Genomic DNA, 24367 nt, shown 5'->3' with positions numbered 1-24367 from the left:
ATGCCGACTGGAATTAACGGTATCAGAGCAGGAGGCAGAAAATTGGCAAAAAGGATTAAAAATTTCTCTTCTCGCAGATATTTGTAAGGATCTCAAGACAAATCAATTTGAGCATATGGGAAATCAAAAAACTACAGATGTTGGAAATCTGAACTAAGAGCTGTTACGGATCAGGTTGCTATTTGGTGAATGTCCCTTTAAGACATAGTACAGTAGAGTAGTGGTGTGTGTGTGTGTGTGTGGTGTCATCATGACAGCAAGATTACAACGTGATGTTTTTGCTCAGTGAGTCAGTGAGAAGGAAAAGAGAGAGAGAGAGAGAGAGAGACACTGACTGCTGGTCTCTGTATCGATGGATGAAGAAGAATAACTGTGTCTGTCACTACAATCCACGTATGGATTTTTGGAGCAATTAAGTGGAGTCCACTTTGTTGTTAACCTGTAGAGGGAAACAGGTACTTGTGCGGACGGCCACGCCTCGAATGCCTTCGGGGTGGCAGATACTTCGGAACAAGATAAATGAAGATCATCAGAGATTGAGGTGTCGTATGGGTTCCATCGTGGAACATTTGGATTTCGTAATTTCTCTCTATATTCTCCCTCTACATTTTCTCTTCAGTCAATGGTGGTTTTGCAAAAGCCTTTGCTCACGTTTCACATTATGACCTGCTGAACTGAACTTTGAGACTTATTACTGGACTTGGAGTTTGGGAATTTGCCACACACACACTTTGAGTATTAGTTTTGGGGTTAATGTTTAATATCTAACTGTAGCGGCTGCTACCGCAATGTGAAAGCAAGACACTAGTTGGTGGGCTGCAGAACAAAAACTGATTTATTTTCCCGCCTTGCGCGGGCCTTTTAAGAGGAACGGTTCCCGCCCACCAAAAACGGAAATGACGTATGCGCTACATCATCAAACTTTTCCTGTGCACGGGTTCTCCCCATCGCTCGGGGAAGACGAAGTCCCAACGCCATCTTGGGCCTCGCCGCTCTGACGACACGCGACCCAACTGCCAAGCTGGTTCACTTGCTTGGACGGTGAGTCGCTACATAAACCCCCCCCCGCCCACCCCCAGAACCGGCGATACGGTCCCCAAGGTCCACAGGCTATGCTAGCTGTTGCTTAGGAGGTCGGCCTCTGTGTCGCCGTGTTGGGACCTCGACAGGTTGTTGTAGATCTAAATGGGCCGGTTTGAGGCGGTCCGTTGTGAAGACCTCTTCCTTGCCCCCAATGTCCAAAATAAAGGTGGACTCATTATTCCTGATGACCTGGAACGGCCCCTCGTATGGTCGTTGCAACAGTGCCCAGGGTGTGCCCCTGAGAACGAAAATGAACTTACAGTCTCGTAGTTCCTTGGGCTCACAGGATGGAGCTTGACCATGCCGCGAAGTGGGAATTGGTGCCAAGCTGCCGAGCCTCTCGTGCAGTCTTTCCAGGACTGCCGTGGGTTGTTGCTCTTGGCCCCGAAGGGCAGGTATGAAATCCCCTGGGACGACCAGGGGCGCCCCATACACGAGTTCAGCTGACGAAGCGTGGAGATCTTCCTTGGGGGCAGTGCGTATGCCGAGCAGCACCCAAGGCAGTTCGTCAACCCAGTTAGGACCCTTCAGGTGGGCCATCAGGGCTGATTTTAGATGGCGGTGGAAACATTCCACCAACCCGTTTGATTGAGGGTGGTAGGCCGTGGTTGTGTGCAGCTGCGTCCCTAGCATGTTCGCTAATGCAGACCAGAGGCTGGAGGTAAACTGGGTGCCCCTGTCTGAAGTGATGTGGGCCGGAACACCAAAACGTGAGATCCAAGTTGTGAGCAGCGCCCGGACGCAGGAATCAGTCATGATGTCGGATAGAGAGATTGTCTCTGGCCACCTTGTGAACCGGTCCACGATGGTAAGGAGGTACTGGGCTCCTCTTGAAACTGGCAGAGGACCAACGAGGTTGACGTGGATGTGGTTGAACCTTCTACGGGTAGACTCGAACTGCTGTGGCAGGACCTTGGTGTGTCGTTGGATTTTTGATGTTTGGCAGTGTGGACAAGTCCTGGCCCACTCACTGACCTGTTTGCGTAGGCCATGCCAGACGAACTTGTTGGCGACCAGTCGAACAGTTGATCTGATGGACAGGTGTGCCAACCCGTGTACCGAGTCGAAAACGCATTTCCGCCAGGCTGCAGGAACTATAGGGCGGTGTTGACCTGTTGCGATGTCGCAAAGGAGGGTCTGCTGACCTGGACCGACTAAGAAATCTTGGAGCTGCAGGCCCGAGACTGCGGTTCTGTAGCTGGGCAGCTCGTCATCGGCTTGCTGTGCATCAGCCAGGGCCGTGTAGTCAACACGCAGGGACAGGCTGTGGATGGTAAGTCTGGAAAGTGCATCAGCAACGACATTGTCCTTTCCAGAGACATGTTGGATATCCGTTGTGAATTCGGAAATGTAGGACAAATGTCGCTGCTGGCAAGCTGACCATGGATCGGAGACTTTGGAGAAGGCGAAGGACAAAGGCTTGTAGTCAGTGAAAGCAGTGAAAGGCCTGCCTTCTAAAAAGTACCGGAAATGCCGGACCGCCAGGTACAGTGCTAGAAGTTCCCGATCAAAAGCGCTGTATTTCAGTTCAGGTGGTCTAAGGTGCCTGCTGAAAAATGCCAAGGGTTGCCAACAGCCTTCGATTAGTTGTTCCAGTAGTCCACCAACCGCGGTGTTGGATGTGTCCACCGTGAGAGCGGTTGGGACATCTGTCCTAGGGTGTATCAGCATCAGGGCGTCTGCCAGGGCGTCCTTGGCCTTAACGAAAGCAGCCGCAGCCTCATCATTCCAAGCGATGTCCTTGCCCTTGCCAGACATCAGCAAGAACAAAGGGCGCATGATACGGGCTGCTGCAGGGATGAACCGATGGTAAAAGTTGACCATCCTCAGGAATTCCTGCAGGCCTTTGACGGTGTTGGGATGGGCAAAATGGCGGATAGCGTCTACCTTGGCGGGTAAGGGTGTTGCTTCTTCGCTAGTGATTCTGTGGCCAAGGAAATCAATAGAGTCAAGTCCGAATTGGCACCTGGCCGGGATGATAGTGAGGCCAAGATCACAGAGACGGGAGTACAGTTGGCAGAGGTGGGAATGGTGTTCTTGGTGGTCACGGCTGGTGATTAGTATGTCATCTAAGTAAATGAACACGAAGTCCAGGTCTCAGCCTACCGCATCCATCAGCCCCTGGAAAGTCTGCGCGGCGTTCTTAAGGCCAAACGGCATTCAAAGGAATTCGAAGAGGCCGAATGGAGTGATAAGTGCAGTTTTGGGGACGTTGTCAGGGTGGATCGGGATTTGGTGGTATCCCTGGACGGGGTCCACCTTGGAGAAGATGTGGGCCCCGTGAAGTCCTGGATGTGAGGGATGGGGTAGCGGTCTGGGGTGGTGGCGTCATTCAACCTGCGGTAGTCGCGGCAAGGCCTCCACCCGCCGGTGGCTTTGGGGACCATGTGCAGGGGGGAGGCCCAGGGGCTGTCTGACCTGCAAATGATTCCTTTGCCAGGCGGAGCTTGTCTGAAGGTAGTCGTCGTGCTCAGGCATGAAGGGGTGACCCTGTGGTAATGATGTGGTGCTGCACCCCGTGTTTGGACATCGAATTTGTAAACTGTGGTGCCAAAACCGATGGGAACTCAGCTAGGAGCTTGGTGAACTCATTGCCAGACAGGGAAACGGAGTCCAGGCGTGGGGCTGGTAGTCTGGCTTCTCCCAGGGGGTAGGTTTGGAAAGTTCTGGAGTGCACTAGCCGCTTCCCTCGCAGGTTGACTAACAGGCTGTGGGCCCGAAGGAAATCAGCTCCCAGGAGTGGCCGGGCAACGGTGGCAAGGGTAAAGTTCCAGGTAAAACAGCTGTCGCCGAATTGTAATTGAACTGTACAGATACCGTAAGTCCGTATCATTGTGCTGTTTGCGGCACTGAGTACAGGACCTTTTTGCCTGTTACGAGTGTCGCGGCCGGTTGGGGGCAAAATACTGACCTCTGCTCCAGTATCGACAAGGAAACGACGCCCGGACTGCTTGTCCCGAACGAATAGGAGGCTGTGTTGGCGGCCAGCTGTCATAGCCATCAGGGGTGGCTGGCCCTGGCGTTTCCCTTAAACTTGCAGGGTGGGCGGTATCAACAGGCCTCCGCACCCCACCTCTGATGGTAGGAACACAGCTGGTCGCCAGTGTCGTCGTCTGTGTTTCTGGGGTGTGGTCGCTCGGTTGCTGGGACTGGTTTAGGTAGGTGTTGGGCTTGTGGCCTGGCGATTTGGCCAACGGATGACCCGCTCTCGCGTTTGGCCTTCCACAGGACATCTGCCCGGGCAGCTACCTCATGTGGGTTGCTGAAATCGGCGTTGGCCAACAGCAGGTGATCGGAGAGTTGTTCGAGGAAGGCCTGTTCGAACATTAGGCAAGGCTTGTGTCCCTCAGCCAAGGCCAGCATCTCGTTCATTAGGGCCGATGGGGATCTGTCCCCCAGGCCGTCGAGATGAAGCAGGCGGGCAGCATGCTCGCGACGGGAGAGGCCGAAGGTTCGAATAAGAAGGTTTTTGAAAGCCGGGTACTTATCCTCCTCCGGAGGAGACTGGATGAAGTCTCCGACCTGGGCGGCTGTCTCCTGGTCCAGACAGTTGACCACATGGTAGTACTTTGTGGAGTCGGAGGTGATCTGCTGGAGTTGGAATTGTGCTTCAGCCTGGTCAAACCAGACGCTGGGCCGAAGCGTCCAAAAGGTGGGCAGCTTGAGTGCCACTGTATTGGCTGCTGCGTTGTCGTCCATTGTGCGGGTCCAAAATCCATTTGGACCGTCAGGGCCACCAATGTAGCAGCTGCTACCGCGATGTGAAAGCAAGACACTACTCGGTGGGCTGCAGAACAAAAACTGATTTAAGAGGAACGGTTCCCGCCCACCAAAAACGGAAATGACGTATGCGCTACGTCATCAAACTTTTCCCACACATGAGTTCTCCTCGTTGCTCGGGGAAGACGAAGGCCCAACGCCATCTTGGGCCTCGCCGCTCCGATGACGCGCGACCCGACCGCCGAGCCGGTTTGTTTGCTTGGATGGTGAGTCGCTACATAACCTTTTCTTATTATCATAAGTAGTTATTAATAAAATAGTTTCTAACACTTATACATGACTCAGTGTGTTTCTATTGTTGCTGGTACATAACAAAGCAAAGTGCTGGAAATATTCAGATCAGGCAGCATTTGTGGAGATAGAAACAACATTAATCTTTCAAATTAATGCCCTTCATCAGCATTGGTAATTCCAGCATTTTGTTTTTATTTTTAGCACCCTGAGCCCAGTAACTAACTGCTCACAAAGACAATGTACTTTGGCACAACTTCTGCTTTCAGATACTTTAAATACTAGACTACATTGGAACCTGGCAGAAAAAAAACTGACACCTGCACAGCAAGGGATCACACTGCTTCAGCTGCGGTTAAAGGAAACTGTTATGCTCATTGTTTGCAATAAGTTGCCTCCCCATCTCCGACCCCCATCATCCTGCAAGACAAGTTAGCCAAAACAATAATTTCACTGCATGCTTTGGTATTGCTTTGAAAAGATTTTCCTGTACTTACCTTCAATTTTAAACTTTTGATTGCTATAAAACCATACCTTGAACTGTTCTGCTTGAAGCCTCGCTTGAATCACTTTATGGGCTTCGTGTAAATCAGTAAATATCTGAGGCAGCTTGGTTTCAAAACTATAATAGAGAAAAAAAGCAATGTTACACGAGAAATAGTTTTCCAAAAATAATTTATATAACTTTCAATAAACAACATGAAACTTACTATTTCCTATAATAAGATGCATTGGCAACTTTAGCACAGGAATTATATAGAATGTCTGACACCAAGTACAATCTTGCTATCTGCAATGGAAATTGAAGTATCATAGTGTTAGTTGTGTTACCTCTAAAGTCATCACTTACTATCAGCCATTCCTAAGCAAAAGATGCAAAAAGAAATGTCAAGTGTTAAGCACTGTCTAAGTGACTAAACAAATGAATAAAAATATTTAAATATCAGACTTGCCAAAGACAATTTTAACTGGACCACTTTAACCAATTAAAGTTAATATTTTATGTTATACAATTGTTGAAGTGCCATCTGCTCTAAACAATTACCGAATTCTTACATACTTTAACAGATGTATACATACAATAAACTTACTAAAATTTACCTTTTTCTGCAGAGGAGTTTGTAAAATAGACAGCGATTCTGCAATACAATCCACAATTTCCTCTGCAGCCTCTGCATTATTCAAGCAGAAGACCATAGCATCGCCTACATCATTGCGATGAGGTGCCAAACCTCTCAAGATATTCTCCAATTTATCTCTTTGCCTGCAAGTTTTATAGTGCGTTAGCTACACATTTCAACTATACCTAAACGTGTTTAAATCTTAATTTCAACTTTCAATACAATTATCATAACATGAAATAAATCCAAAGTTTACTATCATGGAACCTAAAACAAACATGTTATTATGTTAACAGAAAGCAGTTTTAGGCTTAAAAGACCTTAAATTGGAACAATGATCTAAAAATACTAATTGGCAAGATATTCCATAATTCAGCAAATTAAGTTTAATTTAGACAACAACCTTGACTGATAAATTAGACTTAACCTCAATAATCTCAGAAATGACTGAAAATCTCATAGTAATATTCAAGTTGTAACTGATTATATTGTCTTTATGTAGAAGTTGTGGTCCATGTTGGCACCAACGATATGTGTAGGAAGGTGGATGAGGTCCTGAAGAGCGAGTTCAGGGAGCTAGGCAGAAGACTGAGGAACAGGACCTCAAGGGTAGCAATCTCGGGATTGCTGCCGGTGCCACGTGATAGTGAAGGCAGGAACAGGAGGTGGTGGCAGATAAATGCATGGCTAAGAAGTTGGTGCAGGAGGGAGGGTTTTAGATTTCTGGATCATTGGGATCTCTTCTCGGGAAGGTGGGACCTGTACAGAGAGGACGGGTTACACCCGAACCAGAAGGGGGCCAATATCCTCGCGGCTAGGTTTGCTAGGGTGGTTCAGGAGGGTTTAAACTAGTTTATGAGGGGGAAGGGAACCGGAGGAGTAGGTCAGAGGAAGAAGCGGATGGGGAAAAGTTAGATCAAACAGGTAGAGAGGCTTTGGGGAAGGAGAAGCAGAATACAGGCTATAAAAGTAGTAAGGTAGATGGATTGAAGTGTGTTTACTTAAATGTAAGAAGTGTCAGGAATAAGGGAGATGAACTGAGGGCTTGGATAAGTATGGGGGACTATGATATTGTGGCTATTACTGAGACGTGGCTGATGTCAGGGCAGGAGTGGATATTGAATATTCCTGGTTTTCGATGTTTTAAGAGGGATAGGGAAGGGGGGAGAAGAGGAGGAGGGGCGGCGATACTGGTCAGGGACACTGTTACGGCTGTGGAAAGGATGGATGTTGTAGAAGGATCATCTCTAGAGTCCGTATGGGTGGAAGTAATGAACAAGAAAGGAGCAGTTACTCTACTAGGAGTATTCTATAGGCCCCCCGGTAGCAGTAGAGATATAGAGGAGCAGATTGGCAGGCAGTGTTTGGAGAGAAGCAAAAATAACAGGGTTGTTATAATGGGAGACTTCAACTTCCCAAATATAGACTGGAACCTGCTTAGTGCCAAAGGTTTAGATGGGACGGAATTTGTTAAATGTGTCCAGGAGGGATTCCTGACGCAGTATGTCGACAGGCCGACTAGAGGGAATGCCATGCTAGATCTAGTTTTAGGAAATGAACTGGGACAGGTGAAGGATCTATTGGTGGGTGAGCATTTGGGGGACAGTGACCATTGCTCCATAACCTTTGAAATTGTCATGGACAGGGACAGGTGCAGAGAGGACAAGAAGATATTTAATTGGGGAAGGGCGAACTATGAGGCTATAAGGAAAGAACTTGGGGGTGTAAAATGGGATGTCCTTTTTGAAGGGAAATGTACCATGGAGATGTGGTCGATGTTCAGGGATCTTATGCAGGATGTTAGGGATAAATATGTCCTGGTGAGGCAGAGAAGGAATAGCAGGGTGAAGGAACCGTGGGTGACAAGAGAGGTGGAACAACTAGTTAGGGAGAAGAAGGTAGCATACATAAGGTATAAGCAGCAAAGTTCAGACAGGGCCCGTGAGGAATATAGAGTAGCGAGGAAGGGCTGAGGAGAGCTAGAAGGGGACATGAAAAGGCATTGGCTAGTAGAGTTAAGGAAAATCCCAAGGCCTTTTTCACGTACGTGAAGGGTAGAAGGATGGCTAGGGTAAAGGTAGGTCCGATTAAAGACAAAGGTGGGAGAATGTGCTTGGAGGCGGCGGAAGTGGGAGAAGTTCTCAATGAATACTTCTTGTCGGTATTCACCAAGGAGAGGAGTCTTGATGACGTGGAAGGGAGTGCTGGTAAGGGTAATGTTCTCGAGGTTGTAGATATCAAGAGAGAGGATGTGTTGAAGTTGTTAAATAATATCAAGACAGATAAATCTCTGGAGCCTGACGTGATTTTCCCCAGGCTGCTTCGAGAGGCGAGGGAGGAGATTGTTGAACCGCTGGTAAGGATCTTTGAGTCCTCGTTGTCCACGGGGATGGTGCCGGAGGATTGGAGGGTGGCGAATGTTGTCCCCTTGTTCAAAAAAGGTAGTAGGAATAGTCCAGGGAATTACAGACCGGTAAGCCTTACGTCTGTGGTGGGTAAGCTGTTAGAAAGGATTCTAAGGGATAGGATCTATGAATACCGGGAGAATCATGGACTGATTAAGGACAGCCAGCATGGCTTTGTGAAGGGAGATCTTGCCTCACAAGCCTGATAGAGTTCTTTGAGGAGGTGACGAGGAAGATTGATGAGGGTAGTGCGGTGGATGTGGTCTATATGGATTTTAGTAAGGCGTTTGATAAGGTTCCTTATGGTAGGCTTCTTCAGAAGGTCAGAGGCCAAGGGATCCAGGGAAGCTTGGCTGGGTGGATTAGGAATTAGCTTGCCTGTAGAAAGCAGAGGGTTGTGGTGGAAGGAGTGCCCTCAGATTGGAGGGCAGTGACTAGTGGTGTCCCGAGGGATCCGTTCTGGGACCTCTACTTTTTGTGATATTTATAGATGACTTAGATGAGGGGGTGGAAGGCTGGGTTAGTAAGTTTGCGGACGACACTAAGATTGGCGGTGTTGTGGATAGTGTGGAGGGCTGTCGGAGCTTACAGAGGGATATTGATAGGATGCAGAGCTGGGCTGACAAGTGGCAGATGGAGTTCAATCCAGAGAAGTGTGAGATGGTACACTTTGGAAGGATAAACTCCAGGGCAGAGTACAGGGTAAATGCCAAGGTATTTGGCAGTGTAGAGGAGCAGAGGGATCTGGGGGTTCATATTCACAGTTCACTGAAAGTTGCCTCACAGGTGGATAGAGCAGTTAAGAAGGCCAATGGGATGTTAGCTTTCATAAGTCGTGGGATTGAGTTTAAGAGCCGCAAAGTGATGATGCAGCTTTACAAAACTCTAGTTAGGCCACACTTAGAGTACTGTGTTCAGTACTGGTCGCTGCATTATAGGAAGGATGTGGAGGCGTTGGAGAGGGTCCAGAAGAGATTTACCAGGATGCTGCCTGGATTAGAGCGTATGGAATATGAGGAAAGGCTTAAGGTGCTAGGGCTTTAGGATGAGAGGAGACATGATAGAGGTATATAAAATATTGAGAGGAATAGAGTAGACAGCCAGCGCCTCCTTCCCAGGGCACCAATGCTCAAGACGAGAGGGCATGGCTTTCAGGTTATGGGTGGGAGGTTCAGGGGAGATGTCAGGGGGAGGTTTTTCACCCAGAGAGTGGTTGGTGCATGGAATGCACTGCCTGGGGTGGTGGTGGAGGCAGATACATTGGACAGGTTCAAGTTTGTTGGATAGGCATATGGAGGAATGTGAGATAGAGGGATATGTGGGAGGAAAGGGTTAGATAGTGTGAGGGTGGTTTGATGGACAGCACAACATGGTGGGCTGAAGGGCCTGTTTTGTGCTGTATGGTTCTATGGTATACATTTAAAATTTTGCTGAAAAAAAATGTCTAAATAATTCACACCATTAATATGGAAACTGGCCAGTAACTTGTGTCGTGAACAAGGTACACTATGAATTGCAAAGTTCCCAGGTGGTTTGCACACATGACCAACTTGTGAAATGCCATTGCACTATTAACCTCCCTGTAAAAGCCCATCTTTCTTTCTCTTTCCAATTTCTCCTGCAGTCCCTTATTTAATATTAAATGTACCCCATCTATAATTTCATATTTCAGTACTTCCTATTATTTTTCAATCTTTAAACCTAATTGATTGAAGAAACACATTGTTGGCACCAATGTTCACTTGTTTCGCCCAGATATTATGCTTCTACCCCTATACCTGTGCTGGTAATCATCACCACTAGTATAGAGCTAGGAGCATTGTGGTTAAGTTATAGCTCTAATATACAGAGGCCTGCACTAATGATCCAGAGGTATCAATTCAAATCCCTTCATGGCAGCCAAAGAATTTTATATCATGCAGGTAAAGAAATTTGCCATTCTTACCTAGTTAGCCTACACTTGACTCCAGAACATCTGGTTAATGCTTTATTATCCTCGGAATAGCCTAACAAGCCACTCTGACAATAAATGTTGGCCTTGTAGCAACATCTACATTCTATGAACAAATAAAAAAAAATACTTTTTTAAAAATATTCTGGGATCTGTGCGATTAGTGGCAAGGCCAGCATTTATTGCCGATCCCTAATTGTCCCTTGAGAAAATGGTGCTGAACCTCCTCCTTGAACTGCTACACTCCTTTTGGTGAATGCAACTGCTTTTGCTAACAATCAGCTATTTTTGTGGTCATCATTGCTAAGTCCAGTTGTTGTTTGTCTAATTTACTGGAGTTCTTTGAGGATTCCACTATCAGGACAAATAACCGGGAACCAGTGGATGTGGTGTGTTTTGATTTCCGAAAGATCCCACTCAGGGGATTAGTCAATAAGGATGGTGCATGTGGAATGGTGGGGGGGGGGGGGGGGGGGGGGGGGGGGTGGGATAATATACTGACTTGGATTGAGAACTGATCATCAGATAGAAGCAGAGTGGAAATACACAGATTGTTCTCAGGTTGGCAGGCTATGACTAATGGAGTGATCAGTGCATGGGCCTCAGTATTCACGACCTCTATCAATGATTTGTCCAAGAGTTCCATACATCTTATTTCCACATTTGTTGGTGAAACAAAACTATGTTGGACTGTGAGTAGGGAGGAAGTTGTAAAGAGGCTTCAATGGGACACACATAATCTGAATGAGTGGGTAAGAATAAGATATATGCAAGATATTAAAAAAAAAGTGAAGCTATCTACTTTACTGCACAAAACACAGAAGCAGTGTTTTAAAATAATAAGTACCCTTGTTCACAAGTCAGTGCAAGCTAACATGCAGGTGCAACAGGTGATTTAGCAGAGTAAATGTTACATTGGCCTTTATTACAAGGGGATTTCAGTACCAGGAGTAAAAACGCCTTATCAAAAGTCTGTGTTAATCTCTTGAGATTGGACCTGGAATGGTGTATAGTTATGGTTTCCTTCACCAGACTGGTTCCAGGGATAGCGGCTTTGTCTACTGGTCAGATCCCCTATAGATCTCCTGTCGCTTACCTTAAACCTATGCCACTCTATTTTCAGGCACCTTTGCTTTCATTTTTTCTTTGTATGCACCCTATATATTATGGGCTAACATAAACATTGTAACTTACCAATATGTTCAATATTTCCTTCAGGGAAAGAACCTACCACTCACCACCTGATCTAAAGATACTGTGGTTCAATCCTATCACTCCATACACAATTACACATATGCAGCAAATGCTGCCAGCATCAATGTCATCCATATGCAAAAGAAATGTTAGCAAGTTAAGAATTCCTTGAATTTCCAATACAGGCTGGCCATACATTGCCACCTACAAAGCACCTTAACTAAGGGGACAAGGAAACAACAAGTTCCCACAGATTCAGCAGAACCAGTGGTAATAAGAAATGGTAAAATAATAGAATGCTGAATTCCAGTGGCACTACAGATGTCCTCTAACAAAATTGCTGATGTTACACCAAATAAAGTTAAGCATTTACTTTGAAACTATGAGAGACTGAATACTTTCAACAATGCTTTCTCCTTTATATGAAAAAAAATGTTGAAATTTTTAATGTCAGATCTGTCAACGTTGAAATCAGTGCACACTAAGAATTTTGCAGTGTCTTTGTGAAATTGATAGTAAATTTGGAATTTCCACATTTAGTGCAACATGGAAATCCTAAAGATACTGGCAGCAATTAAACACTCCTTTTGTAAGCTGTACTCCTTCAGTGTAATTGAGGGAAATCAAGTAACTTGATTCATCCTCGCCAATCTGGCATCAATGGGACTGAGCATCACGAAGTCCAGCAGAGACAAATATCCCATTCTTCAGTCTGAGGACACAGTCATCATGTTCCATGACACTACCACTGTACTAAATGGAATAGATTAGACTCAAACAGATCTGGTAGTCTAAAATCAAATTTCCATCAGTGCTGTGGGCTGTAAGCCACTATAGAACTTAATTGCACTACAACATACAAGACTAAAAAGGTAAAAATTTTCCATATTATTTTTCAAAAAATATTAAATCACAAATTATGTCATTATTATTTTAAATAAAGAGTGGGACTACTTCAGGCATACAGCATGCCTACAGTAGACAAATCCCACAACCAACAAATCTCTTATGTTCATAAATAAAAACATGATTGGAATAGTGCTAATGTCTCCTTGAAGTGCTATTATTTCAAAAAGGCGAAGGAAGGAAATTTTGAAGCTGCACTCTCACCCTGTTTAAATGATGATATATGTAGCTGCAGCACTCACCAATCCAACCCTGGTTCACGAACAGTGTTATAGGTAGAGACTGCTTCAGGCAAAATGCATTTTGAACTAACCAGGATTGTGCACTAATCAAAAATACTGATGTGTGTAACTCACACTTAAGGTTTCTGATCTTTTACTCTATTTTATTTGATTGCAATATTTGGTAAGAAACTTGCATCAGTTAATCAGCTTCCTACAGTCAGTTACATTCAGATTACTTCAAGCAGTCAATTGGAAATCCAGTTATCAACTTACTCATCCTTCAGTTGACCTTTCTTCACTGGTTCCTCTGGTTCAACAGGCACATCTACTTCTCCGTCCTCTGGCATACCTTGCAAATAAGGATTCATAGGTGGAGGATGCCACACTGAACCACACTTAAATATCCGGAAATCTTCCGTCCGCCATTTTGTAGGGGAATCACCCTAAACACCAAAACAGCATAAGCACCTTGGACTCACAAACTATCTAAGTTTATCGCCTGCAAAATATTGACGTAAATTAATTGAAATACTTTTTCTTACCTGAAGAATAGAAAACAGCTTCCACCTGTAATAAACATGTGCTGGGTCCTTGTTCTCAAAAAGGAACCTGGTGAAATTGTTGGAAATAGAGTCATTAAATTTCATCACATTAATAGAAAAAGTAACTTAAAATTTAATATGTTATTCATTTTTACCTAAACTGGGGGTTATTAATTTCTCTATTCATAATTAAAGCTTCAAAGACTGGACCTTCACGAACTACAAATTCGATCATTCGATGAATTAGGCACAAAAGATTCCTAATAGAATAAAAGAAAATTAAACATTGTTCAAAAATAGTCAGTTAAATATATCCTATAAACCAGCAAATGATGAGGTACTTTTAAAAGTGGAATCCTTTTGGTATTTCAATCAACAGAAATAAAGACAAGCTTCGAAGTTGATGCTGTCCCCTGTCTCAGTGTAATCCACAATCTTAAAACAATTGGTGCTATATTCCAAAATATATGTCAGATCAACAGTCCAACAGAAACTTCGACAACTACAACCAACTATATTTTTACTGCATTACTTACTACTATCAGCTACTACAGGCAATATTCTTGCAATTGCATTTAGAAGTTTAAAAATAATTTTGCACTGATTATGTATACATCCATGTAAAAGATGCTATTTCTGGGGATTGGAACACCTTTCCATTTTGGGCACTCAACATAAGCACTGGGCAAGTATAGGAAGGTTAAAGTAAAAATCTCTCTTCTCTGTCCTGCTCCAATGATGGAACTCAGCCAGGATAGAACAGCAACCTCTACTATACTACTGAGACACTTTTCTATTTCCCACGTCATTCTGTGATCTCTCAAGTGAAATTCCAGTTTACCAGTTTAGTTCCATACCCACTGAGAAACATATTACGACTGTCCAAACTTCACCACCTTACACAAAAGGCAAAATAGATTGGTCTGGATGTAAATCCTTGTCCCTTATGATGAAAGAGCAACTCACTAAACTATTCGACCACCCCTTCTGATAAGCTTAAACTAATTGTTTTCCTAGTATATGTATACATTATTGAGTTTTGTTTGACAGATTTTCTTAATCTTTTACTTGATTCTACTTTATTTATATCAAGATCCAAAAAACTCAGAAATCATTGTGTAGAAAATTCAGGAGCAACGTCAAATATTAACACCGTTCAGAGCTTTATGTAACCTTTTAAAGCCACAATATACAGGAGTATTTTGTTTGGCACTAAGACGATTAGCTTTGTTTGCCAGGTGTATTTGCAACGTGAATGGCAGCATTTGAAAGTATTGATACATAGACACAATGGAAGCCTTAATTTAGTCAATTGTTTATGAACTGCTAGATGTTCCAACTTTAATAAACACCAAGTTACTCAACAATGGTTACCTGCTATTATAGGCATAATGATCTTCAAGAAACATACAGGCAATTGATGGATGTTCTAAAATTAACGATATTTAATTGCATTTTAATTCTGCTAATATACTCACGACAAAAATATTTTGCTGGATGTTCTTGGTGTTTTACCATCATATATTGCAGCTTTAAAACAGAATTGTTCTAATATCCACAAGCTTTTTAGAATACTTTACAACAAAATATAACAATATCTGAAAATAACAGATGAATGTTATAAGTTGTTTTCATAAATCGAATGTAGCTGCTACACAAGAATAGGTGTAATTTATAGTGCAAGTATTACCTGAAAGTATGTGTCCATAAATTCATGTGGCCGAGTTGATTACTAACAGTAAAAGCTACCCAACAGTGAGAAGCTAACAGGCTCAAACCGTGCTTGTGCATCCTTGTTATCCCACGAAGCCTTGGATATTCGTACGTAACAGTGAAAACCAGCACCAGGCTCCACTCATTTCAGCGTCCTGAGGCACCAGCAGGCCACCACTTCAATCCCCTGTTCCTCTGGTCCATTCATTGTGCTGTGACTAAGGCACACTCTATCCAGAAATCTATTTCCCCCAAGTTTTTTTTTAAGCTATTACGTACCAAGAGTCCCCATTCCTCTGAGCAAGACAACACAGCACAAACTCAACCAAGTTAATTACTTAGCAACATCAAAGCATAAGTCTCCTCTTCAACAACATTTTAGTTTCTAAAACCTTTGCTAAAATTAGTTTAAAAAAACCTTCAAGTTCTTCTAGCTATAATTAATGAAACTATGTAAATACAGATGTAATAATTAACTCTAAGGAGTCATTTTATGTTAAGCCATCCCTATGACTATTACTGATAATTCCACTTTCAGATCACGAATTAAAGGAACATTTCTATGGTTGCTCGCAGAAATGGGGTTCATCTTTTAAGGCACGTAAGCACGTGTAGAAAAAAAGTCCTTTGTTTACTAAATGTCTTGTTGCAAATAGGCTGCTTAGTCGTAGTAGCAGTAGTAGTAAGAATGAACTGAAAGTGTACCTTTCTGTTGGGATAACCACTTTGACTACGGCTTCGGACAGAGTCTGCACATGAAGTCACATCAAATAGTAAAAATATAAAGAATGTGAGTATCGGCTGGTGAAACACTGCAGGACATACAGCATCAAGAACAAAATAAAAATAACAGTTGATATTTTAATGCTATATTTAGCTGACGTTTAATACAAAACAAAAAAAAATTACAAAGCAGACGTACAGCACCAAGTATTCCAAAACAGCTTACTCACCAGGGCATTTGGCCTAACATAAAATCTATACATCTGGATTCTGATAAAAGCTTGCTCTTCCCTTGCTTGTTCTGCAGCACATATTTACTCAACTGAGTATTGCTGGGTTCAATCATCAGTTGCTGGGCCTCAGTATAAAAATATTCTAAAACATCACTACATGGATGTATGCAGAGGAGTAAAGTACAAACTAAAATAACCTTCAAGTAGTGGGAATCAGAATGTTAAATCTGATAAAAACCATAAAAGGTTATGATTAATAATAACCAGCAATATTGCAGTGTTTATTTGAACAAAGTGTCAATAGCATGTCTGCACTCTAGAAAATAAAATAAAAAACTAACATTTAAAAAAAAATCTATTGTGCAACAATAGTACAAGATCATGATCAAATAAGTTGCAAAGAATTGGTTCTGGGTATTCTGTATCTGATGTGTTTGGTTGAACTTGTAACCGAATTAATGGTGGAACAATATGCCAAGATTAGCATCTATCAAAAACTCTGGTGTTGAGAAAACATTCTGTCTTCAACACGTTAAACAGTTATTTTAATAGTTGCGAACAAACATTGCAACACTGCAAAACGTACATATTTGAACATATTTAAGTTCTACGTATACTGTGAACGGTGACCACAAGAAGTGATGAGTTCAAATTTAACAGTACGAAAATTTAAAATTTATTTTTAAAATGTGGTATAAGCATTTAGTTAGCATCTGAAAATCTTGAAAATACCAGTTATCCTCGCTGTATTACAATGATATAAAGCATCAGGGAAAATGCAGGAAAAAAAGGTTTACGTCCCTATTTTAAAAATGATTAAATTGTGACTCAGACGACCATAAAATTAAAAGGGATTTAATGGGTCAAATTTGAAGAGGATGCTTCCACTTCAGAAGCAGTCCAAATCTAGAGTCCAAAAATACAAGAGACGAACTAATAACTTCTACGAGGAAGTACCTGGGGTAAATAGCAAGATATATTCAAGGGGAGGGAGAAATGAGATGAAATATATGGGAGGTGGCTTGTAGCTAAGCCCAAATAACTGTTTCTGTTCTGTAAAATCTATATAATAATATTGTATTACCACAAAATCAGTTGGATCAACTATTACAGATTCTGGAGGCCAGCCTTGTAATAAATAAAAACATACAAAAAAAATTAAGTATTTCAGATGTGCTCTAAGGTGAAGTAAAGCCACTTTTTGGCAAGCCTGATGAGTAACTTGAGGTAAGAATTTTGATGTTCAACAGGCAATGCTAATGTAACAGATGTCAACCAGAAGCAAATTGTTTTAATGTCTAATTATTGATTGATTTATTATTTTATGTTAAAAATATCCAAAAGGATCAACAGAATGGAGAAATGTTTCCATCCGTTAGTGGATCAATATGGAAATTGCAAAGCGTTATTCTCATAACCAAAGGCTGCTAAATAACACTGTCATAAAAGTACCACCAAGACAAAGAATAACATACTGCAAATCCAGCTTGCTCAAAGGAATTTATATTCTTGGCCAGGCCATCAGTCCATAACAGAAGTGTTAAATTTGAGTTGAAATGAATTGCTGATGGCAAGATTCCAAACTTCCAAATAAATAAATACAAATTTATTTTTACTTTGACATTTCACAGGCAGTAAAATGCCACTTGCAGACACTTCAAAATTTACTGCAATTTATAACTACAAAAAAACAAAGAATGGGTAATGGAAGTCAACATTCAAACAAATGAATACTTACAACACTAGTAATATCTTTATACACGCATTTAATTTTTGCTTCTCTAGCATGCACATAAATCATTCACATCTTTTTACCTTCTCAAATTCCTCCTTGGATTTTGATGGTGGGAGTGGCAAATCAGGGTTCCTCAGCCTCGCTCTAGGCTGTGCATTAAAAGGTAAACCCGATGGAGGAGGAGGAAGAGTCAATTCCATCATAGCTGGTGGAATGTATATAGGGTATGGAGGGGTGGGCACTGCCTTCCCCCAACCCAGCTTCATTTCATAACCCATTATAAATTTCCCTGCAAACATGACACCACACTTGATCTTTAGCACATCAGAGTTTGGTTTCCCTTTTAAGTTTTCATTTAAAACTGTTAACAGAAATTCACCACAAATGCTCGAACACTTGCAATTTCAAACCATTACATCAAAAAGATATACTTAAATTGCTGTCAGCCAACAAAAGATTTCTTTAAAGATTCCACAAAAGTTAAACAGATTATAATATACAAAATACACTGGGACAGAAATTGCTGGAAATATAATGACAAATTTAGTGCCTGCCACTATTACTGTGGAAAAATCCAGGCAAATTGCAGCAAGATAAATGTAGTGAAATGTCAATTACCACAGACAGTTGATGATGAGTTATACAACTCAGCTGTTACCTGTGCAAAGATAGAAGCTACTCATTAACTTCCTCACAAAGTGTCTGGAATTATAGGATTTGTGCCGTAAAAACTAATGAAAATCTCAGCAGATATCTAGGGCTGGTATGTAATATAAAATTATGTGAAGTGTTTATAGCACAGACAAAAAGTGAATAATTTAAACTGTGAAATCTCACTGCAAGCACTAGACTGCACTTGTAGCTATTCTGATAATTTTCTTCTGACTCTGTTCTCTCTCTATTCTGCATCTAATTTAACTCTAATTTACTCCATTTCTTTTTCCTTCGTTGTCCCATTTCTTTCTCAAGCCTTTAATTACTTAACGAAATTGGACAATTATACGCAAGTTCACTGATGACCAACTTTCCATGTTATTATTAATTACTATTTCCAATAATTTTGGGTGCAAAATAATACAACCCAAAATGCAAGGAAAAATACCATTTCCCAGCAGTCTTTGTTAGATGGTATACTCCAGCAATTTCTGGGTCACTGTTCATCTACTGTTTTATCAAATTCACAAAAGCATTTTCTGAGACTTGAAATAAAATTACTATCAGTCACACTCAAAATTCCTGTGACATTTAAATCAAAGTGAGTCTTTGTTTCATGTTGGGCATGATTTACAAAACATGACCAAGATCACCCAATTTCATAACACTCCTGAATACCATATCCCATATTCTAATTTGGTACAAATGCACTTTCAAATTTAGTTTACTCACCATTGAGAGATTTAAGGGCTTTATCCGCATGCTTTCTGTTCATGAAGGCAACAAAACCACAGTTTCGGAGTCTAGCTCGCTCCTCCTCGGTTCTAGGCCACATGATTTTTACACTTGCCAAAGGGCCAAATTTACCAAATTCCTTGCAAAGCATCTCTTCATCCATCTAATGGAGAAACAGAAAATCTATAACTATCTTGGCTGAAAGAAAAGAAACTCCTTTAGTCAGGTGTATTAAATAATGACAACTATAATAGAGGTTTGATGATACCTGTGGATTTATGTTTCCAACATACAAGTTAGTAGTATGAGGATCCCCTGAATCATATGATCCCGGACTCTCATCAAGCACTAGATGCAATGAAAAGAAAATGAATTTCATAACAGCAATTTGTATTTTTGCAATATACAAGTGCTTTTATTTATGCCTAAGATGGTGCTACAATCTAATGCTGCAGTTCCTTAAATTACACGATATTTCACTCACTAATCCAACAAATGCAACTCACTTCGGATACATAGAGACTAATCATTTTGATAACTGGTATTCAAATCAACATAACACAAAAGATTATCAATTAACTTTGCTTCTAAAACACCGTACTATTAAGTCTACTGTGAATCAAAATAGTAAAATATGTGCTCACAGACACGTCTATTTATCTGTTGTTCCATTTCGGCAGGTATTGGTTCAAATCTACTTGGTCTTAAATTTCTCTCTTTAACCCTTTTCTTATTTTTATGCCTCTCTTCACGCTCTTCTTGAATCCTGTTGGGAATAAAAGATGCCATTCTAAATTATGTGTCAGAAATACTCAATCCTATACCTTTAAAAAACATTTCCACTGATGTACAGGGGCCCCCTGGGTTACAATTGACCTGACTTACAGAAATTCAACATTATGCAAATTCCCCCATACATTTTTAAAGCATTTTCCAAGCGAGTAATAACAACATTTCATGGTATTCATTAATGACTCGGTACAGCATATATTCCATTAGTTAAATTATGGGTAGTGTTAGGGTAATTATTCAATGAAATGAAAGAATTACAGCAAGCATATGTATTGGTTTATTATTATCACTTGTACTGAGGTACAGTGAAAAGCTTGTCTTACAAACCAATCGTACAGGTCAATTCATTACACAGTGCAGTTACATTGAGTTAGTACAAAGTGCATTGATGTAGTACAGGTAAAAACAGTAACAGTGCAGAGTAAAGTGTCACAGCTACAGAGAAAGTGCAATGCAATAAGGTGCAAGGTCACAACAAGGTAGATCGTGAGGTCATAGTCCATCTCATTGTATAAGGGAACCATTCAATAGTCTTATCACAGTGGGGTAGAAGCTGTCCTTAAGTCTGGTGGTACGTGCCCTCAGGCTCCTGTATCTTCTACCCGACGGAAGAGGAGAGAAGAGAGAATGACCCAGGTGGGTGGGGTCTTTGATTATGCTGGCTGCTACACCAAAACAACGAGAGGTAAAGACAGAGTCCAAGGAGGGGAGGCTGGTGTCCGTGATGCGCTAGGCTGTGTCCACAACCCTCTGCAGCTTCTTGCAGTCCTGGGCAGAGTAGTTGCCATACCAAGCCATGATACATCCAGATAGGATGCTTTCTATGGTGCATCAGTAAAAGTTGGTGAGAGTCAAAGGGGACAAACCAAATTTCTTTAGCCTCCTGAGGAAGTAGAGGTGCTGGTGAGCTTTCTTGGGCATGGCATCTATGTGATTTGACCAGGACAGGCTGTTGATGTTCACTCCCAGGAACTTGAAGCTCTCAACCCTCTCGACATCAGCACCACTGATGTAGACAGGTGCATGTACACCGCCCCCTTTCCTGAAGTCAATGACCAGCTCTTTTGTTTTGTTGACATTGAGGGAAAGGTTGTTGTCATGACACCATTCCACTAAGCTCTCTATCTCCTTCCTGTACTCTGACTCATCGCTCCTTGAGATACGGCCTACAGCGGTGGTATCATCTGCAAACTTGTAGATGGAGTTAGAGCAGAATCTGGCCACACATTCATGAGTGTATAGGGAGTAAAGTAGAGGGCTGAGGATGCAGCCTTGTGGGGCACCAGTGTTGAGAATAATCATGCCGAAGGTATTGCTGCCTATCCTCACTGATTGTGGTCTGTTTGTTAGAAAGTCAAGGATCCAGTTACAGAGAGAGGTGTTGAGTCCTAGGTCTTGGAGTTTGGTGACAAGCTTGCTTGGAATTATTATATTGAAGGCAGAGCTGTAGTCAATAAACAATAGTCTAACGTAGGTGGCTTTACTGTCCAGATGCTCCAGAGCTGAGTCTAGGGCCAGGGAAATGGCATCCGCTGTAGACCTGTTTCGCCGATAGGCAAATTGCAATGGGTCCAGGTTGTCTGGTAGGCTGGAGTTGATGCATGCCATGACCAACCTCTCAAAGCACTTCATGATGGTGGATGTCAGAGCCACTGATCGCTAGTCATTGAGGCATGTTACCTTGCTTTTCTTTGGTATCGGGATGATAGTGGTCTTCTTAAAACAGGAGGGAACCTGAGATTGAAGCAGGGAGAGGTTGAATATGTCCGCAAATATTTCTGCCAGCTGATCAGCACAAGATCTGAGCATGCGGCCCGGAACACCATCTGGGCCAGGTGCTTTCCTCGTGTTCACTCTTATGTAGAGTGACACGATACAAGTAGCTATAGAAAATGGACGCCCCGGACTTTCTTGGTGGTGCTAGATGGAGTAGGTCGTATCTTGGCTCTGCTCCACTCACCTTTTAATTTCTTGTACACCACCCCTAAATAAGACTTTTATAAGAGTTTTATAATACTTTTATAACACTGATTTTGATTTTTAATTGCCGGAAATGAACACCAGAGCTAAAGCTGCAGCTGATAGCAAGGGTAATGGAGACCCTCAACTTACTTTGGAAGCTATTTCTAAACTGGATAAAAAGCTTGACCAGAGATTTACCACTTTGGAAACATTGTTAAAGGAGATTGAAGACAGACAAACAACATTCATACAGGAGAATGCTCAACAACAGCAATTAATTGCTGAACTGGATGAAGCTGGCAAAGAGAGAGATCCTAGACTGAGCTTACAGGAAAAAGATTTAACTGCGACCATCCAAAGACTGGAACAGCAAAGACAGAGGATTATTAATTTAGAAAGCCGCAGTCAGAGAAACAATTTGAGGATTATTGGCTTTCCCGAAGACCCTGAAGCTGGTAATCCTATTGAATTCTTTTCTAAACTTCTGATGGATGTGTTTGGCTCTTAAGTTTTCTCTGAACGTCCTATACTTGATCGTGCTTATCGAGCGTTAAGACCAAAACCCCTAACAGAGCAAAAACCACGGCCAGTAATATTGAGATTTCACTATGTAAGTACTAAAGAGCATTTGATTCGAATCACTCGTTGTTGAGGAATAATAAAATATAAAGACTGGAAGTTTCGTCTGGTTAGAGATTACAGCCCAGAAGTTATGATAGAGAGACTGCGTTATAAACCGATTATGTCATGACTTTATCAAGAGAACTATCAACCTGCATCATTGTTCCCAGCACAACTGAGGATTGTACTCCCCAACAAATCACACTGATGGTTTAATTCCATCAAGGAAGCCGAAGAATTTCTCCAAGATTAACTTTTGACTTCAGATGGTTAAGAAACATGCTATTCTTTAATTTTTATACCTATTTGGTCTACTAGGTAATAATTAACTTAGAGACTTGAATGTTATTTTTAAGTTCTCAGATATTTTCCTGCCCTCTGTTAACACTTTTGTGCTTGGTTCTGGAACATGGATACTTACCACGTTTCTACTTAACAATTCTTTTTTTTTTCCTTTTATTATTTTACTTTAATATTTTTAATGGCTTGTTTTGGTAATAATTAAGAATCTGAGTGACTGATTGCTTTTGTTTCTTTTGAAATAATAGTAAGATTGTATTTTCTACATGTCGACTATCAGTATTTTTCATTGTGTAGAACTCTTTCAGCAAGCCCGTTCACATTTCAAAATTTTTGTTTTGGGTACTTGTACCCTCATGCTTTGACTAATGGTGGTGTCTTGCATTCCTCTTAACTTGGAGATTTGCCACCAAAAGAGCTGGGGTTAAGTAACTTAGCAGCCAGCATTCTGACTGTCAACTAGCCAGTTTTCGGGCTTTTGTGTCAGGGATGGGGCTGTTTTTAGGTTAGTTGTTTTCTTCCTCTGGACTGATAAACTACAAATATGCCTGAATTGTCGTCATATCCGGCTCCTCTTTGAACTCTTTTTCCTCTTTCTGTTAAAGAGTCTCTTGTGCAATAAGGTTAACCCTTTACATACCATATGCTTTTAGTCTGTTAAAATGGCCAAGATGATTAATTTTGTTTCATGGAATACGAACGGTATAAATAATCCAATTAAGTGCAAGAAGGTCTTTAAAGTTTTTCATAGACTGAACGCTCAGATTATTTTTGCACAGGAGACTCATACTAGGAGAGGGGATAATCAGCGCTTTTTTAGATTTTGGAGGGGTCAACAGTTTCATTCTAACTCACAAGCAAAGGTGAAAGGAGTCTCTATTTTTATAGACTCCTCAATTTCATTTGTTCATCATGAAACAATTTCAGACCCGAATGGTAGATTTCTATTAATTACTGGCTTACTTCATAACATAAAAGTTGTTATGGTTAATGTTTATGCACCTAATGTTGATCATCCAGAGTTCTTTAAGCATTTATTTGCATCTTTTCCTAATTTAAACGAATATACGTTGATTATGGGTGGAGATTTCAATTGCTGCTTAAACCCTTCGATGGATAGATGTGTGTCGAATCACATACTTCCAAACAAATCTGCTGTCTTAATTAATTCCTTCTTAGTTGATTCCGGAATTTTAGAAGTTTGGAGATTTCTACACCCACATGATAAAGAATTTTCATTCTTTTCTTATGTTTATCATAACTACTCTGGGATCGATTACTTTTTTATTGACTCTCGATTAAGTCCATTTGTTATTGACTGTAAGTATGATGCAACTGCCATTTCTGATCATGCGCCATTGAAACTTTCAAGTCAATTAGCAGACGTACCCTCTGGTGTCAGACAATGGCGACTTAATTCTTCTCTATTGCAGGATTTAGACTTTGTTCATTTTATTAAAGA

The 24367-nt window shown here is 41.7% G+C and overlaps 1 protein-coding gene across 1 annotated transcript in view; it reads right to left on the bottom strand.

The window, feature by feature from the left end:
* LOC127573021 (U2 snRNP-associated SURP motif-containing protein-like) overlaps window positions 1–24367 on the bottom strand; it is a 59077-nt gene that overhangs the window by 22005 nt on the left and 12705 nt on the right. The window contains exons 6-16 of the mRNA XM_052020763.1: window positions 19875–19996; window positions 19499–19578; window positions 19228–19393; window positions 17922–18130; window positions 15856–15899; window positions 13593–13697; window positions 13438–13504; window positions 13169–13338; window positions 6196–6358; window positions 5805–5884; window positions 5629–5716 (exon numbers count right to left, since the gene is read on the bottom strand). Coding sequence (XP_051876723.1) covers window positions 5629–5716; window positions 5805–5884; window positions 6196–6358; window positions 13169–13338; window positions 13438–13504; window positions 13593–13697; window positions 15856–15899; window positions 17922–18130; window positions 19228–19393; window positions 19499–19578; window positions 19875–19996 — 1294 coding nt within the window. The remainder of the gene's footprint in view (window positions 1–5628; window positions 5717–5804; window positions 5885–6195; window positions 6359–13168; window positions 13339–13437; window positions 13505–13592; window positions 13698–15855; window positions 15900–17921; window positions 18131–19227; window positions 19394–19498; window positions 19579–19874; window positions 19997–24367) is intronic.

The sequence above is a fragment of the Pristis pectinata genome, chromosome 8 (genome assembly GCF_009764475.1).
Source record: "Pristis pectinata isolate sPriPec2 chromosome 8, sPriPec2.1.pri, whole genome shotgun sequence".
In the NCBI taxonomy this organism is placed as follows: Eukaryota; Metazoa; Chordata; class Chondrichthyes; order Rhinopristiformes; family Pristidae; genus Pristis; species Pristis pectinata.
This window is presented reverse-complemented; position numbering and strand designations above follow the sequence as displayed.